This window comes from Tubulanus polymorphus, chromosome 1 (assembly GCF_964204645.1).
Source record: "Tubulanus polymorphus chromosome 1, tnTubPoly1.2, whole genome shotgun sequence".
Lineage (NCBI taxonomy): Eukaryota > Metazoa > Nemertea > Palaeonemertea > Tubulaniformes > Tubulanidae > Tubulanus > Tubulanus polymorphus.
The window spans coordinates 27,075,991-27,094,835 of record NC_134025.1 but is presented as its reverse complement, the minus strand read 5'-3'; the positions used below and the strand labels follow the sequence as shown (position 1 = coordinate 27,094,835).

At 36.8% G+C, this 18,845-nt stretch overlaps 2 protein-coding genes across 3 annotated transcripts in view; one reads left to right on the top strand and one right to left on the bottom strand.

The window, feature by feature from the left end:
- The window catches only part of LOC141901919 (mediator of RNA polymerase II transcription subunit 14-like), a 72,399-nt gene extending 53,838 nt beyond the window's left edge, over nt 1-18,561 (bottom strand). For both annotated transcript variants that reach the window (XM_074789495.1, XM_074789504.1), the window contains exons 1-24: nt 18,420-18,561; nt 17,724-17,889; nt 17,600-17,626; nt 17,371-17,476; nt 17,190-17,284; nt 17,009-17,087; nt 16,671-16,800; nt 16,452-16,580; nt 16,171-16,278; nt 15,977-16,020; nt 15,757-15,883; nt 15,554-15,666; nt 15,406-15,474; nt 15,102-15,141; nt 14,883-15,011; nt 14,719-14,797; nt 14,486-14,645; nt 13,535-13,727; nt 13,287-13,333; nt 13,066-13,194; nt 12,903-12,979; nt 12,603-12,714; nt 12,330-12,378; nt 11,537-11,677 (exon numbers count right to left, since the gene is read on the bottom strand). In XM_074789495.1, the coding sequence (XP_074645596.1) occupies nt 11,537-11,677; nt 12,330-12,378; nt 12,603-12,714; nt 12,903-12,979; nt 13,066-13,194; nt 13,287-13,333; nt 13,535-13,727; nt 14,486-14,645; nt 14,719-14,797; nt 14,883-15,011; nt 15,102-15,141; nt 15,406-15,474; nt 15,554-15,666; nt 15,757-15,883; nt 15,977-16,020; nt 16,171-16,278; nt 16,452-16,580; nt 16,671-16,800; nt 17,009-17,087; nt 17,190-17,284; nt 17,371-17,476; nt 17,600-17,626; nt 17,724-17,872 (2,332 nt within the window). In that variant the 5' untranslated portion in view covers nt 17,873-17,889; nt 18,420-18,561. The remainder of the gene's footprint in view (nt 1-11,536; nt 11,678-12,329; nt 12,379-12,602; nt 12,715-12,902; nt 12,980-13,065; nt 13,195-13,286; nt 13,334-13,534; nt 13,728-14,485; nt 14,646-14,718; nt 14,798-14,882; nt 15,012-15,101; nt 15,142-15,405; nt 15,475-15,553; nt 15,667-15,756; nt 15,884-15,976; nt 16,021-16,170; nt 16,279-16,451; nt 16,581-16,670; nt 16,801-17,008; nt 17,088-17,189; nt 17,285-17,370; nt 17,477-17,599; nt 17,627-17,723; nt 17,890-18,419) is intronic.
- LOC141901930 (FMRFamide receptor-like) lies at nt 1,381-2,907 on the top strand. The gene has a single exon (XM_074789517.1). It carries the CDS (start codon nt 1,393-1,395, stop codon nt 2,392-2,394), a length of 1,002 nt encoding a protein of 333 aa, XP_074645618.1. The 5' UTR covers nt 1,381-1,392; the 3' UTR covers nt 2,395-2,907.
- Nucleotides 18,562-18,845: the final 284 nt, after the last annotated feature.

Here is an 18,845-nt window from a genome sequence, read left to right as displayed (position 1 = left end):
CAGTAATGAAGGAAACTGATGACCACAACCAACACCATCATCAACGTTGTTGTATAATTAGAAAGATGATTTCTAATCCTAGGCTGTAATAACATAATCTATCCCAGTTTACTAGCTCATTTGAAGCATATCCTATTCTAGTCACAGAAGGACTGATAGCAAATGCTCTTTTAATCGCTTATTTATTAGATACAAATAAAATTTCTTGTTTCACTGAACGACTGAAATTAAAAGCTGTTTCAATCGCTCATTTAATTAGTTGTATATATATATATATATATATATATATATACACAACACTGTGTGTGTGTATATATATATATATATATATATAGGCCTATGCAGAAATTCATTTGAATACAAACTGTTGATTTTTTTCTATAACGATGCCCATTTGTTACGCGAATGTCTGGACTATTTCCGTTCAATTATAAAACGAAGCGAATAATTCATTTTGTAACCAGAATTCTTGATCAAGAACACGCGAACATAATACAATTGCTATTCTGACAACGTAATGCAATTTGTATGGCCACGTCAGACAATTACTAAATAACTAAATACGTATTCGTAACAAGTTCATATGAATTATATAATAAATTTCCAACCTAGTCAATAGTCGATGAAACCGACTGACCCCCTTCTATTCGATTAAAACGATTTAAATCACCTGCTATTAACTCCGTGATGTGAAAGTTAATTATTATCAGCATAGTGGATCAGTTACGGTCAGCTCTAGTGTAAAAGCATTCGAGTGATCACGTTAATATCGAAGGTTATGCGCATATCAGTTAAATCATCATTGGTATTCAACGGAGGTAATGTATAGATTACTGAAGCCGTGAAGAGTTATTACAGGGATGAGGTATTAATCGTCCCCGGAGAGTTAGTGCCATCAGGGGTAGAGAGGAGACAGGCGACTTTATGTAGCTTTGAATGGTATACGATGAGGTTGAACTATTGATTCTGGTTTAGCATTAAAAGTTTCAGGCCTACTATTACTCCTAAGACCTTTGTGTATTGTCGAATCTATCCGAGGTAACCAAAGTCTTTTACTAATTCTAATCTCGCAACTGCCTCCCTAGTCTTATAAAATATTCATTCAACAGTCCAGGTTCTTATTTCAATGAATAGTTTTCCATCCGTACTTGGGTCAATCAGTCACAATTTTAAAAAATACAGCCATACAGAGTTACCAGGGTAGTTAACATTGCGCAAAGCCTAGAGCTTTCTTTTATTCTGACTTTTCAGCCAAAATCATTCATCATTGCTTTTTTCGACTGAATCAACCACAATCGCAACTGGTCAACGCGCGGTAAATATCTTTTTTTTTCATTTTATTTCCAGCGAATCTACTTTCGAGACATGGATGGTGAAAACAGCAGCACGCAAATGGAAGTTCTCAACGGAACTCTGGCTAATCGCGAAGATGACATCGAGCTCCATAAAATAATCAGACTTTACGTTATGTGTATTGTTCTTCCGCTTGTTTGCCTCATCGGATTAATTGGGAATATGTTATCATTTACTGTTTGGTGGAGAGAAGGCGGCAAGACGTCGACCAATTTTCTTTTATTAGCATTGTCAGCGGTGGATGGTCTATTTCTACTGAATTACTTTTGTTACCAGTCGCTATCATACCTCCTCAGCTACAACAACATCAAGAATCCCGCGTTCAAATACATGAACAACTTATTCTGGATTACGAAATTCATGGCAATTTACACGATGATCATCATCGCGGTCGACCGGTGCATCGCCGTTTGTTTGCCGTTGTACGCCACCGTATGGGTGACCGTTCGGCGCACGAAGATCATCTTCACCTCGATGGTCATCGTGTGCGTCGTTTACAACTCGCCGCGGTTCATCAAATCCGAATATACGACCTACAAAAACCGCACGTACAGACTCGCTTACATGATCGTGCTCTACATCATCATCTACTTCGTAATTCCGCTCTTAGCGTTAATGATAAGCAATTTGATACTGATTTCGAATATCAGGAAATCGGATCGCGAGCGAGCTACGATGCTCATTACGACGGCCTCCAACGCTCCAACACCTTCTCAAAGCAACACTCACAATATCACCCAAATTCTTATCTTGATAATTACGTGTTTCATCCTTTGCGAAATGCCGGCCTTCGTATTCTCCATGCTGGAAATAGTCTATAGCGGAAAGAAACTCTCTAAACAAGCCGATATAAGTTTAAACATTTACAAAATGATTACGGAATTACTGTTTGCCTGCAACAGTTCAGTGAACTTCTTTATTTACTGTCTAAAAGGCAAAAAGTTCAGAAGACTCTTGAAATCGATGCTGAGCTGTAGCGATCAACGAAGGAATAGAAAACTATGTAATTACAACTCGCAAACTGTACAAACAACCATCTGAAGCTGCATTTAAACTGTGTCATTTAGAATGTCTTTGAATCTAGTCAATTCTATTTAAGAATGAACAAAGTACTCACACTTGCAAAACGTCTGCGCTTTACTCAGCACTGGTCAGTACCATTGTAATATGGACCAGTTTAGACCAATCCAGGCCCTGGTCTATATTTCAAAAGAGGCAATTTCTTTGTGCACGAACGGAAGCATAAGCCATATTCACATGTCATTCTTTAGAATATTCTCTATTTCTTAGTCCATTTGGACCAAGCGTTCACATTAGCAAAAAGTCAATTCTTTAGCTTTTAGAACGGACCCATTTGGAGTTTTACAGATCCAGATCCACTCTTGATTTCAAAATGCACCATTTCTCTGTGTGTGAATAGAAACTTTGCTTTACTTACTTGACAGTAGTGTTGCGTTAAGCTGGACCAGTGATAATAGTGGATTCAAGAACACGTGTGAATGTGCAACATTGATCTTGTCTGTTCCAGGTAAGAGAATTGGAACGAACTAACTAGTGACAGTATGAACACTAAACGTTCAAATTTCAGATTCAAATTCAAGTCATAACCGACTAATGAATACTATTTCATGTAATATACTGGTCAAATATTCTATGTAAAAACAAACCTTGTTCAACTAAATGGAAAATAGTATTGTCATATGTAAAATATCATAAATCGATGTTTTCAATGGTAAAATGAATGGTGGTAAATAAAATGATGGATATCAATAGCAAAAATCAATAGCATATGAATAATGAATGGGAAGGATTTTTTGACGATATCCAGACAAAAAATGTTAATTTCAAAAACCTTTTTCTACCTACAAATGTTTTTTGAAACATGGTGCTGAGAACCTGAAACGTGATTTAATTTCATCACCAACACTGATGAAACACGAGCAAGTTTATTTTCACGATGAAATGGAAATTCTTTGCAGCTCGAAATACGATGCCTAGCGACAGAAAGCATCGTCTACATTTGAATTCTGCGTAGGATTTTCCATTTCGACAAAATGTCACAAGCCATATTATCAATATTCATTGGAAATAGCGCGGATTGAATAGAAATGAAAACAGTCTCGACGATAAAATTCAGTCGGCTGGAGGAAACAGTTCTGAAATATGCTTATCAGACGCTCAACATGCCACCAATCATTTAACAAGATAATTATACAAGGAATTCAGCAAAGAAAACTGTTCCAATGTGAACAGCCAGGTTGAAATCTCCTAACTGTTTAAATCCATCAAGAACGTGGTTATTAGAGACCAAACATCTTACAACTCATTTAATAAGGTTGGTACATGGAGCATAATGAGTTCAGTAAAGGAAACAGTTCCAACATCAGAGGGCCAGGTTAAAATCTTCTTGGACCAAATCAAACGAAGTACTTTCTTTAATTCCAAGTCAGAATGTATATGATTTTTAAAAAAGCAGTCCTTTTAACACCAGGAATTCGATTTTGCCGTCAAATACATGGAAATAATACCTCAAGAGTCAAAGGGATATCCACATCTTTCCACCTGATGGAGACAATCGCAGTAATTTTTGCTGGAAGCTGAATTTGTATTCGATAACAACGCTATCCATATAGGATGTCACGAGAAAAATAAAAAATTCAAACCAGCAAATCTAGTCATCCTGAACATAAAAAACCAAACTCTTTATTGATCGAAGCTAACAATCTATAACAATGAAAATGAAAATTATCATCATCATAGAAGTCTGATATTTCAGCTGAAGAACCTCAATCACTTTCTACATTTCACATCGTGGAAATTTAAGAAATATGAAGCCTTACTAACAAAAACAATAGAAATAGTTCTGAATTATTGGTTGGTTGCTGGATCACGAACGAAATTATCAAAGCGGCAAATCCCTGAGCGAGGTAATTCCCCTACCTGACTACAATATTGATCATCTGGATTTTTATTGGTTCAAGAATTTCGCACTTACGCAGCAGCACCCCTTACAGTTAAATGACGCGGCAAATAATGCTGACATTTTTATTGGAACTGTGCAACGATGAAATCAGAATGAGAGAGATCACCGAGATGAGATTGGACTGATTAGATCAGAAATGAAGCTCCCTGCAGGGTCAGAGTAAGGGAAATCGGAATTTCATATTCCACCGAGATGTTGTTGTATACTGTAAATTTGCGACACGCAATCCGAATCAAAAGAAATAGCAGTAAATCTTTCTAAATCAGACAGCACGAAAATTGGATTTTCGGCGCGAAGAAGACGTTCTCGGAAGTTCAGGCATAATAAATGACGTCTGTTTGTAAAAATTCTCAGGAAATCTATATCAACACCATTAGGACTAATTGACTGAAAAATCATTATCCGTATTCAAAAAATTCGCATAATTCACAACCTGGGGTATTCATGCATAAATTTGCAAATGGTAAAATGTGTGCCAATAAGATTGGACTGATTAAACACTGACCCATTTCAAAAATCTCAAAAATTTCATCTTAATGAAATTGAATTCTAATGATTATTTTTGAGAGGATGTGCACATTATCAATATATCGGGGCTAGACTGGTTGCCGGTCAATTCAATTTAATGATCAATATTAAAATCCAAAATAACTTCACTAATTGTTAATATTGTATAATCTATAGTCAACAATAATAAGCAATGTATGTGTTATCTTTCGAGGTGTCGATAAACTTTCAAATTAGTTTTCTTGTTCTGCAATTCTCTTGGTAGGTCTATGACATAACACGATACTGGGTAGGTCTACACGGCTAGTAACACTGCGAGTATCGAGAAGCATGAGAGGAATCTGGAAGAACTCGCTATAAAAGCAGTTGTTTATTTGAGGAAATTTGCGCCGTGTCAAACGATCTAAAGCTCGCACAACATTAAAGTAATAAAGGACGCCATGATCGCGACCATTTCATCGTTCTTATCTCCGTCTCAGAAACCCATCACGTCGGAAAATCGCCAAGCAATAAAAAAACATCTATAGCTAAATATTCATAACAATTCACCGGTACGGATCGGATTGTCCATCGGTTGAACTTGCGTTTCAGGGTAAACCTCACATGTCCATAAAACATCATCAAAACATACAATACATCGCGGCACGATCGCATTCATACTGATGAGCTCGATTGACAGTGAACATGATGTATGATAATATGAAACAACATGAATTCGGAATAATCACGAAACTAGCAAAAAATAAGTTTTCAGTTATCTCCGAGCTTAAAGTAGTTCTTTTGAAAATATCTACTAAGAGTCTGAATATTCAATCATGGACTCTCAATACACTAGAGCTTCATTTACACTAAATTTAGAATGGACCATTTCTCAGTGTGTGAATAGAAACTATTGTTGCGTCTAGCTGGACCTGTGATAACAGCTGTTAGAACGCACAGCGCTAGTTTTGGTCTGTGCTAGTAGGACGGCCGAACCAGCGATAGTGTCAACACAGCTTTAGAATCCGATCTGCAATCGACTATCAGGGCCTATTTTGATTAAAAAGTTTAAATTACTTTTCCTAGGTTTGGTTACGCTTTGTTTTTAACTTATTCGGTAAAGTGCGACCTTGGTACTGGTATTGTTGAACAGACAGCGATTATGAGGTCTTCTGATTGATCAAGGCTCCACGTAGTTAACAATCTAATGACTTAATCACTGGTAAAGACATCTTATAGTCCTTGTATCCTCTAGTACTAGAGAAACTTTTCGTCAATATCAGTACGTGATGTATGTCAGCATTAATCAAATAAATGTACCGATACAGGTAGTGATAATAAGATACAAGTCACAGTGAAAGTCAAAGACAGTTTAGCAGATTAAGAATACCAGCAAGCCTTCATTCCATTTAGCAGGTAACTTTAATAAGCTTGGCCATCGGGTTTGAATTGAAGCCAGAATAGCCCCTTGATCTATCAGTAAAGCATTAATAAACCTGATTAATCCTATGATGGATGATGGATGAGAATGGAGCAAAAAGAAGTCGATGACATTAATCACGACCAATAAATAAAGTCTTTAATCCTACATTTCAACATCAAACGTTGTCTGACAGATTTCAAAGCCCTTGACGGGAGTCCGAGATTTACTTCAGACACTGCAGACGAAGTCGCCGCCTTCATAACTTTGGAAAAACAAAAAACGGACATACATAAAAATGAGATAACACAAAATCCAGAATTACTTCTGGAATTTTGATAATAGCGTATTGAAGCTTCAGTCATGCTATCAAAGATACTTAAGCAAATTGTAGTCCTTCTACCCAAAACCACTATCCATTAGACTTAGATTGAGATTAGATATCAGACTTCCCTTATTTAACCCTACTATGGTGAATGGCCGGCTTAGCTGTTCACAAGTGGTTGCAGTTGTGGTATTATTTTCGTTTAGCTCTGAAGCCTTCTAACGGATGAATCCTTACATCATGATTACTTGCCTGCACGACATATTGCTTTTCTTGCAGAGAACCACAGATTTGAGAGGCGATCTGCATGATCCGTCAAAAGGCAGATTTCCAGCCACTTTGTATGTACATCACTTTTTTCACCGGTTAGATGCACGAGAACATTTAATCAAGCTTGAATAACCGGCTAGCCAAAACTAATTCACCATAAAACCTAAAGGAGATTTTGAACGAGGGAAATCTGATGGCGTGACCTGGGATTCCATACCAAATATCCGGATAGAAACTCTTACTAATGGACAACAAAAATTATCATTATCAAAAAAGAAAAGTGTGCTCGGGAGTTGTTCAAATAATCTTTGTTCGGCAGTGAGCAGTTTGGAAATGTTGACTATCAAAGATAATTTCAAATTTATCATCTACATATTGATATCCCACCGTCCTACCGCATTTCGACATCAGAATATAGCTGTGTGCTATCGCAAGGAGACAATTTGGCCCGAATCAGACCAGTGTCAAATTTAGCCCATGCCCAATTTGAGAGTGCGTTCACACATTAACCAATAATAAACAATGGTTCAACAAAGTGCAGTGAATCAGATCCGGAACCAGTAAGGCATGGGCCCATTTGGAACCCGTGTGAACAGTTGTTCCGGGCCTAATTTGGAACAGGCCAAAAATGCGTGTGTGATCGCGGCTACAATGTTAAGCTATTTTTAACATCCATCCATATCGGGAATACTATCATAGAGATACGAGTTTTTATAGCGATAGTTTGATACATTCTAGTTTCGGAACGTCGTCCGAAATGTGATATAATGTCATCGCGTCATGCAATTAGTGCAACCACACGAGCGAGTAACATTTAATGAGAGTTGTTCGACTAAGATGAGGTAGTAACTATAATGCTAAGGATAAATGACCAACAACAACCGTCAGTGCACTAAAATCCATCATTATATCCATCGGAGGATCGTAATGAATAGATGACATTCGCGGTCACGGATTTATTGCACACATATATATTCATTCTGCAAGGGAATGCATTATTTCATCGTTACAAGTAATTCCAATATACGAACGATCAACGAACCAATAAGTACGTTCAACTAGTTTTAACAATCTTCTCCGTACCTTTTGCAACGTGAGCTATTCGAAGACAATTCATTAGTCCGTTTCACGGAACAGCTCAATGTTTCCTAATTCAAACATGTTCTTGAATTTCAAAAACAATTTTTATCAAAGAAAAAGCATCGAAGTAGGAAATAGATAATTGAAAGGAAAGTGGCCGTGTGGATAGAATCACAAAGATCACAACTTTAAATTTCGCAGCGTTTTATCTTAAGCCAATAATGTCTCCGACCGAAAACGCACCGTTTTCTCGGGCCATTGTCATCGATCAGTCGACGCCATGGAATTAGACGAAGTGTTACCAGGGGAAAATCCATATCAGGAAAAACAAAAAAGCGATTACGCCGCGGATTCGATGAGAAAAAACCATTAAACGTGAGTGCAACAGTTTTACACGGCACATGCAGGAAATGGAAGGAGATGGAAGCGGACTATCAATCCGTACAAAATCCAATAGTCAAAATGTCAAGTTAATTTTCATTAATAAATTGATAGATAGGTTCTTCTGATACATTTCAAGCCAATTTCTATTTCCGCCCGTATTTATCTAATGGGTTCGGGGTGGTGCGGCCGCGGAGGATGTCATTGAACGTGTGTAATCACTATTCGTGAGATAAAAGCAGACTCCGGCCGACCGCCATCCAAGAAAACGCATCGATGCCGCGATTGTAACAACTTGAAATGTACCTCAAAAGAATTGCTTTTAGTCGAACTGGTTCCGTAATCAAATTAAGGCAGTACAGGGGGCAGGAGGTAAAAACTGGCATTAAACAAACATGTCAATGGCATCTTTATTACGGCGCCGAGCAATCCAATTCTCCTTCTAGGCAATTCCGGTTAAGGTTTAGATACTATTTTCAGATCACGGTCATAAAGCTTTTCTCATTGTGTGTCTTACCGCTTGTCATCCATTCCCAAATGGTTTCCGACTGTTGTGTTATAACTCCTCTCCACGAATAGCGAATCCACGCTAAAAACTGAATCGACCCTTCGAATACAGAATTCTATAGAAACTAACCTACGCAAAAGCTTTTGTCAGTATAATGATAAAACCATATTATCATCGGTTAATGGGTTTAGGGACTCTGCAGCTGACTTTGAAAGGGCTGAAATAGGCTCATGCGCTATTTTCAAGTAAACATTGAATCCACCAGTGTCAACCAGCCATTAAACGTGTAGTATTACCGCAGATTAGCTGTCAAAATAACCCTCAAAATAAAGTAATACATCGAGAAATAATCACATTGTCGGAACGGACAACGATGAAGCGATATATCAGATTTCTCGGGTTTAGATAAAAAGGTTCCGCCATCAGCATTTACAAAAAATGTGTCATGAATTTGTAAAAAGTCTGTTGGTACTTCACACACCAACGCTACCCGTTACAGGAAATAAAAGCGCCGTGAAACAAAATCCGATGAATGATTGCGAGTTGACTCACTTTCGTTAGGTCTCGATATCCATCTAACCGACCATCTATCTGACACTCATAACTTAGCTCTAGTCAAACCCTCTGATATGTTAAACTAATGTCAGAAGATGAAAGAACCTTGATATAATGAAGACAAGTGTAATATGGACCTGGTGTCGACACTTTTCTTGTCCTAAATGTAAACTTAGTAAACTGTGTCCATGATAGTGTACTTGTGCCAAACAATGCAGCTTTACGATTCTTAGTTTTCCTGAGAAATGAAATTCATAAATTGATTAATTGACTTGATTTGAGAGAAACTGTTTCAACTGCTACAATTACTGTTTCCATAGGGAAGCTATAATAGCAGACCAGACTACCTGCCCATCTCAAATTGTAATACTTTTTACCAAAAAATTCAAGTAATTTGACATAAAAAATGGAAGTTTTGATCGAAAATGAAATAGAAATCATTCTGATTTTGAGAGTATCTTAATGTTTTTGGTAGTTGTTGAGCTCTTGAAAAGAGTAGATACTACGCTCAAATAGGGGCAGGTCTGCAATAGCCTACATCAACTAGTTGAGCCTTGTAGAAAATGTGCTCTTGGAGTCAGTCATAACAAACATCAGCGTTTCATGAAGATTTAAAGCCTTATACGAGACAGGATTATATGACGTTGAGTGACAAACAAACATATTGGCCAAGATAAACACAATGAACCCACGACATATCATAGATTCGATATCAATCATTTAAGAAATACAACATAAAACTGAAACTCTGAGTAGAAACAAATCCATGGAAAGCAGCTAAAACTGATCAATTAGAAAAATATAATGATTTGTTCATACTTTTCATTATGATTATCAAACATTTTTTACGCCGAGCTGGAGTGGCACTTCATTGACGGTTCACCAAATACACTTCATTCTGATAAAGAGTACTATAAAACACGAAATCAAACAACACAACTCAGACGACTCGATTGCTCAGTCGACAATCAACAACTCTCCAAAAAAAAACCACTCCCGAGTGGGCTGATAGTCATTAGTGTGCTGTGAAGCATCGATGTCATGTACAGGAATATATATACCGGCTAAAAGAAGTTACATAAAATTGGTGTCGTGTTTTCAGAATCGTATCCATGAATGTGGGCAGTGAAGTTACAGAAACAACACCTCGGAGAATTCACATTACTGTCTATATCATATACACTATACAATACAACTACATTCTGTATATATTTCATATTCTATGACACAAACTGCAACTTTAATTCAATACACTTTCAGGGTAATTGAGGGGTATATTTTTTTTGTGAGATGAAAATAGCAGCTGGAAATAGCAAGTCCATCCCAAAAATGGCGAAGGGCTGTTTTATTGCAAATTCGAATTTGTAATGTGTATCTCTTAGTCATCTTTCATTTATTTGCCGGTACGGAAGCCGTTTTAAAGGTGTGCGATAGTCACAGCACGAGGCATTAATCCGCATGAAAGCGGAAGCTACATCGTAAAACTGGTTTGTGTCAATATAGTGCAAGGTCGAATTACTGGCTGATGGTTTGATCGGTCGGTTGAGATTGTCAGTCAGAGGAACTGTCGCTACATTTCCCCGAACAAAGAGTACAAGACCTAAGACACGTAACTCCATTATATTGGAAGAATATGTCAAGCGCTACTACGTTTAGTGACTTCAATAGCCAATTATCAATAAATTCAAAAGACACTGGCTAAATCCATTAATTCTTTCCTTAACCCTTTCAGTGCTGACTAATCAATACCCTATAGTGCTGGAGATAATTTGAAAATTTTTAAAAATTTCACCCTATTGTGTTGAATAACAGGAATACCACTATAGTGCGTCTACACCGCGGTGCAGTGTATCGTTAATTACTAGTATTTCACTATGTTTGACAGGTGCTGCCATTTTTCAAGAGAGATAATTACTAATTACATCAATACACCGCATTGCGGTGTACTAGCAAAATCTATCACTGATTTATACACCGCACTGCAGTGTAGGCGCACTGAAAGGGTTAAAGAACAAGATAAACTTAGGTTATCGTGCAAATGATTCTTTTTTTAGGAGAACAGAGTTATGTATTTATTTGATGAGTTTCATCTTCGAATATAATCGAAATAAAAATTTTAAAAGTTGCGTTGTTGTTATTGTTTAACCTCCATCTTTTCCTATCATTCAATCTTACCGTTTAATGTCTCAGCGAAGTCTACGACAGCGCCGTACAAGCGAGCGATCGCGTTCAGATCATCCTGCAGGTCGGTGACTAGTTTACTCATATTGTCCGGACCCATCAAGTCATATTGAAGGTATACCCTGTGTACTGGACCTGAATAATTAAATTCTGTTTTAAACGGTATATAAAGAATAATACAATCGCGACCAACACGTATTTCTAACAAATTTAAAGCTTTTTCTTTGACAGCTCATCTTACAATGGCAGGGGTGAATCTAGGGGAAAGATCTGAGGGTCTTAGCAAATATTCTTTAAGGGCAAATCAACTAGGAAAGGGCATTCATTAGCACGACGGTACCCATGGACTTTCTTTTTTGAAGTTTTTACTTTGTTTGACAGAAAGTGGCCTTTTCAGATTTTTTTCAAATACTTTACTCTTTTTCACATATAAATTTAAATTGATGGAGCATTCTGAATCTTAAGGGCCTTACAGAAGTCTAAGACCCAAGGGTGGTGTGAATAACTTAATTTGATAAACCGGTTGAATAAAAGTAATCTTATATCTAAAGATATAAGATGACTTTAAGAAATCATAAAACAAAATCAATATCGAAACAGAAATAAACAGTAGACTGCTCTTCATTAAAAACCTTATGAATTGAATTATCAGTCAACTCAAACACAAACCATAGAACCATTACAAAAGAATGTCAATTCAATTTCCATTTTCTAACTCAAACAAAAACTTGTCCGAATTGATTCGAGTTAGGAGCAGTCTACAGTTGTTCAATAAAGAGTCTCTTACCGCATTCTTTGGGGTTTGTACTCTGTATCGGAGAGGATGTGAACATCAACTAAAAATACAGGAGATAATCACATTAACACAATCAATTTACTGACTAGAAAACAAGTAGAAGGACGTAAAGAGCCATAGGCTAACTTATCGCAACAGAATTGCCTAAACTCTCTCCATTAGTGGCGCATTTTCTGTTAAGGGAAAAGTAATTCAATGAAATCTGAATTGTTCTTTCCCTTGGTATCCAATTGCTTTATATGACGAAATTAGAGAAGAAATTACCTCAACGAGCCATATCCTGACAACCTTTTTCTGCATTCTAAATTTACACGAAAGGATATTTGACTTCAGCGATTTTATAACGGCCGGTGATATTTCACTGCTGAACGGCAAACTGAAACAAAAAATTTTCTTTGTCTTGAGTTTCACAAAGCAATGGTGGGAGTTCTCAAACATATAGAAATTATCTCTTTAATTTTCTCATATTTGTGGTAGTCCACTAGTATACAAAGCGAGAACTTAAGCTCCATCTGTGAGCGTCATACAACAACATTATATGAATGACCATTAGGAGAGACTTACTCGAGCAATGTGAGACACAAACAAGATCCATTTCCATCCACTTGAATTCCTTGATGCGACAAATCCCTCTTCATCAACTGAATATATAAAATAATAAGATCATTAAACAGCCAATTTCAAAGCGTCATTTGACCAAGTCTTTTAGGTATCTTATACATCTCACCCTTTGACTCAGACTGATGAATGGAACTTCTTCTTCACAAAGAGCTAACATATGAGTCAACTCTGGCACAAAATAAGGCGGTAATTTTGATTTTTTCTGCACTGGTTCTGTAGATTCTTCCATATATAACTGAAATGAAATTGAAGAAAAGATTTTACTTTCTCTTCTTTATTTTGTATTTCATGTAGAGATATTTTCAAGCACGTTTATGTAAGCTTTACCTTTCTTTTCTTGGTAACAAGACTTTTCTCAGGAGATTCAGATTCAACTGAAATAAGAACATGTTGAAAGTGTAAGATACCAAACATTCAAACGGCTTTATCAATCATAATGCACCTGCTAAGAACACACTTTTTTGTTTCAAATTTTCTTAATCAACAACATGACTTGGTAAGCCACATGTGCTTCTAATTCTATGTCTATCACATTGGACATATTTACTTCTTAATCAACACAGAAAACAAGGTACCTTTAATGTTAGTACAGGGCCCATGAGTAATGACAAAGGTATCTAATTCAGTCAAATGACCAGCCGTGAGGTATAACTGGGGCACACCATCCATGTTTTCACCATCCATTGGTTTATACGTGTCTGGTAGAACTTCCAAGAAATAGTATCTGTATTTCACAGAATGATCTGGATTCTCTACTGTATCAACCACCTGTGTAGAAAATTTCATTTCTTCATACATAGCAGTAAATTGCGCCAAATTTTAGAACGTGAAAAATGATTGCGTTTGAATTGCAACTGGTTCCAGAAATGACCCACTTCACTTAGTTTAAGCACTGTTTTGAGTATCGGGTGAGTGGTTTGCCTGTGAAGGCGTTCTCTAATTAGGCACGGCTCAAATTTGGCTTGAGACTTATCCCGGTCATATCATCGCCCTGTGATCGCGGCTATAAAGTCTAGGCCTAACTTGCACACTTTTCATTTGCACTGAATTACAATGCTATAAGGCCTAACCATTCATTCAAAGTAAATTAGTGTCAATTAGCAATACCATCCACACAGTGTTTTCATAAAGATTGTTCTAAAATGTGTAGTGGCTGTATATAACCTGTTATCTGGAAAATGACAACTCCCTTTTGATATCAAAATTCTTAATAGAGACAATTTGCTTAGGCCTATAGCCTATAATTCAAAATTGAAGGAAATTTTTATCTAGAGGTAATTTTCTGATTTTCCATACTTTTTCCATAGCCATAGAGAAAAACAAAATTTCCATAGCTTTTCCAGGGCCTGGAAAAAAAATTTCCATTTTCCAAAACTTTCCAAGACTTTTCAAAACCGGTGGGAACCCTGCTTAATGTAATTTCCAAAAGTGGTCTTAAATAATGATTGGTCTTCTAGAGTTCATAGTTTGGCTACAGAACCAGCATAGACTTAAACCCAGGACTCAGACCCAGATTTTTAACTTACAACATAACTATTGCTTTGTTTCGCAACTCTGATGAATAGTTTGTGAGGTCCGAGCTGCGCTAAAGGATGATCTGACAAATTGACTATCGGAAGGTGATGACACGCCAAAGCTGAAAGATGCTGTATTGATTTCTCACAGCGTTTCATCGCTAACCACAATCTGTAAAAATATCATCAAACTGCACAGTTTTTGTCTGCAGAGATACTCATATTACAGAAAACTTTCAACTCACTTGAGACTTGTCAATAATGGAACCACCGACGTTTTCTCATTGTTCAAACAATCTTCAATATCCGTTGCCATTTCGCAGCCTGCCAACATGAAAAAAAGTATCGTCAGACGCAGAAAGAAATACATGAAAAGTCAGAGATCAGATTGTTTATGGCGAAATTATACCTGGATATTGCGCTACAGAAGCAAGGAATGTCCCCCGTTGCATATCGACACTAATTCTTAACATCTCCGAAGTTATATGTGGCTCAAGTAATGGTATATACATAACTGGCGGGATTTCACCGATATCACCTGCAAAAATATCCGATTCATGAAATATTGAGTGAAGAGTTTCATCATGAAATCTACGTCCAACACTTCGGAATGAATGGTAATACTTACACGGTCCGTTAACGAATTCCTGCAGTTCCTTTTGCAATTCCTGAAATAAACAAACATGTTTTAAGAAAACATTGAATCAAAAGATTCTAGACACCAACCAACAGTAAACTGCCTAGTGATTTCGAAACAAAGATCGATATGTTACCACGTAGCTTGTACCTCATTTAATATCAAAGCCTTGAAGTTCATTTGATTCCCTTTTTCAACATTTCAATCACATAATTCCTCTTTACGTACATTTTTAATCCAATGTATAATAGAAAACTTTAACTTGAAAACAATGTATTACAACTGTACGTATTACCTTCAATTTTGCTTGGCTTCTGACTCCGATGCTCTGAACAAGCAATTTTTCTATGGACAAATGATCACTCTGAAATGAAATATAACGATGAACATCTATTTTCTTATTCATTTCATTCAATTATGCAAACACTTTCATAAAGACATACCCTGATAGCTTGTCCAACTTTAATGCTATCTTGTTCAAGAAGACTAGGCACATGAGTAACCTGCAGTGGTTTACTGACATCTTGTTCATCAATGTGGACGCTTAACTTAAACACTAAAACAATAAATATTTTAAGTTGACAATCATTTAGTAAAGCATCGATACTAAGGATACCTCGATGAGCATAAAATTCAAATAGTTCACCTTTTTGAGAAGCTTCGTAGTGTTTTTTATTCGCATCCCTCCAGTAAGAAAGCAGTAAACATTTACCAGCCAGGTATTCATCAATCCGTGCATATTCACCGAGCCTTTCACCGAGCAATCTCTGAGTCTAAAAACACAGTTCAAATCAAATTATATACAGGTATACCGATAAATGTGTGATAAAACTTAAAAGTTGATTAAATGATAAATCAACACGCACCTGAGAATGTAAAACCTCTAGCTGTAAGGATTGACAGAAACTATCTGTTTATTGGTTAAAGAAACAAATATTCAATTGAACAATACAGTAAAGATTCATAATTAAGGATATGAATCTTTGATGATAGAATTCTATCATTGAACAATATAAAGTAGTAGTTTTTATGAGATGTAAATGAAATTTTCAAAGGATACGTAGTAGATTATACAGATCGTGTAATGGTCGATCATTCTCCAGTAAACGAGATTGTATTAACTGATGTATGTAGTGAATCTGCATTGAATGAACAAGCGCCTTTCCATCTGAAAAAATTAGCACCACGAATCAACATACCGGATACAAGATTTAATCATTAACCAGATTGAATAAATTAATTAGACAGTGTAGTACATCTGTAGTGGATAATGACCACAAGAGTGGGTTCAAATTCTTATTGCTTGCTAGGGTATATTGAAGAGATTTGTGTCATACTTACCACCGGTCTCATGGTCTTCGACCAAAATATCAATATCTAACAATCGCCACGGAATAATGACACCATCTCCCATTATAGTCAGAGTAACTTCGAATTCATGATCAACATGAAACTTTACGCGACCATTTTCTGCACAAATTCACAATAAGATTCAATTCCGATTAAAAGATGCAGCAATGACTGAATTGTATTCATTTTAAATAATGCTCGAATCATTACCGATTTTGAGTTTATGTAATTGCGGCGGTAAATCGCACGTAACCAGTCGATGCTGAATGATCTGCCCCAGACGTTTCAATGTAGTATGTTTCTGTACGGCTGTTATAGGATCTGGTGGCACTATCTTTTCCTACAAAATTTCATAATCCCAATTATCTATAAATTCAAAATATTTCTAATACGATGAAGCAGTAGTACATGTATTTTCATTTACAATGAAACATGAATCACCAATTTCATTATTGAAACATCGAAATACAATATATTCCGCATGATTCTTGAAACATGAAAGCCTTTATAGTTATTCAACCTCGGGTAATTAACAAATCAAAACTTACCCTGATACACGTTGGTAGCCTAGGATATGATCCAGTTACTAATACATCGATAGCGCATGGAAGGGAAAAGTTTGGCAATCTAGAAATGAATGAATTTGTATTCATAGTTTATCAGCTAATCTCATATACAGAAAATTATCTTGAAAACTCTTAGATATTACTTTATGATATTTATTATTACCTGCCATGGACAAGGGTTTCCCGTGATAATTTGGCGAGCATGTCAGCTGTGTCAACAAACAACATCGCTTGTTGGTCGAGAAAGTTCGATATGAGCTAAAATAGCGACAAACAAGTTTTTCTTTCAAATCATTCAAATATGTGAAAATGATTATTGGCATAAAACGAAGTACCATACATACCCCACATCTATCCACTTTTCCAGCGCTGTTAGCCCATTTAACCAGTGCCAGCAGTCTGACAAATAACTGGCGTGTTCTACTCGCAAATTGTACAATCTCAATTTTCCTATAAAACATTTTGAAGCTCATTGGTATTCCATGCATAATGATGATGAAAAGCAGGAAAACAAAGAAATTGACGAACGTTCTAAGAATTCAAAAAAATATGAGAAAAATAATAAATACATACCTTTCCATATCAGTTTTCCTGGGCAATCTAGAAATTAATTTAAAAAAAACCCAGTCAATTATATTTCTATTATCATTATTACACTAAACTCTAATCTATCCGCTGGTGAATAGTTTGCACTTACAATTCTGAAAGTACTGTAATTTCATGATATGTTCTTTGAACGATGAAATCTATGAGTGTCGCTAATGAAATAGTGCCACCACCTGCTTGAGGATGTGGAGCTGCTGATGCCGCCATTATCTGCTGCTGTTGATTATCAACCGGGGCCATAATATATCCCTAGTGCTCTAAAAAACAATTTAAAACATAATTCAACATGAACTGGTACGATCCCTACCGGTGGGTTCATACCCTAATCCTAGGCCTACCTCCCTCTCTAACCTTCTTTCAACATCAAAACCCTTACTATATCAACCCCAGTCTGATACTAGGTAAACCTATGGTGTTCTTGCTGAAACAACTTGTTCCGCCTGTTCTAGTGGCAGCTTAGTACCCCTACCTCTTCTAAGTCTTGTACCCTATCTAATTCGTCAAGTGGACGTTCCCAACCACCATCCAATTCACAGGGCAAAAAAGTGCACATATCAGGTTCATTCTCTAAATACGATCACTGTCACTGATCGCGATCAGGGATGAAGCTTTGAGCTTCTTTCAGCCTACTAGTAGTTTGAATACCAGTCGTGGTTACGGGTTCCCCTACTGTACTGGAAGTGGAACGGCTGTACACCATTTATTTTCACCACAACTTACAACTCTTCAACAGCCTTTAATTTAAAAAGCCTTTAAACCCACCTCAAACCTTCATTACAATATTTACCACGTTATAAACAGAATATCTGTCTATTCTAGATATGTCTGATTAACATTGCAGTTATATTTGTTGTCGGATAATCCTGAATTAATTATTTTCAAAGGGGGAAAGTGTCAAATTTTCAATTTTTTTTAGTTTTTGTGCTCCGGAATCGACCAAAGTGCCACCTGGCGATTCTTGGACTAATGGATCGGACTATATTGCCGGCTAATGGACCGGACTGACGTTTTAATTCACGGATCTGCACACGGCGGAGATTGGCCTCTGGTTTTATCCTGTATAGGGGTGCTTGGGTGGACAATATTGGTCCGCTATGCAGGGTCAATATTTCTTCCCAAAAATTTTTCCTCCCAAAGATTTTCACACCAAACGGGACGGAAAGTCTAGGCCTCGCAAACAGACTCATGGAATGGCATCGACGGATAAAGGACC

Bases quoted from the DNA above. Each gene is read 5' to 3' on its own strand.
- LOC141901930 (XM_074789517.1), top strand. From the start codon at position 1,393: ATGGAAGTTCTCAACGGAACTCTGGCTAATCGCGAAGATGACATCGAG.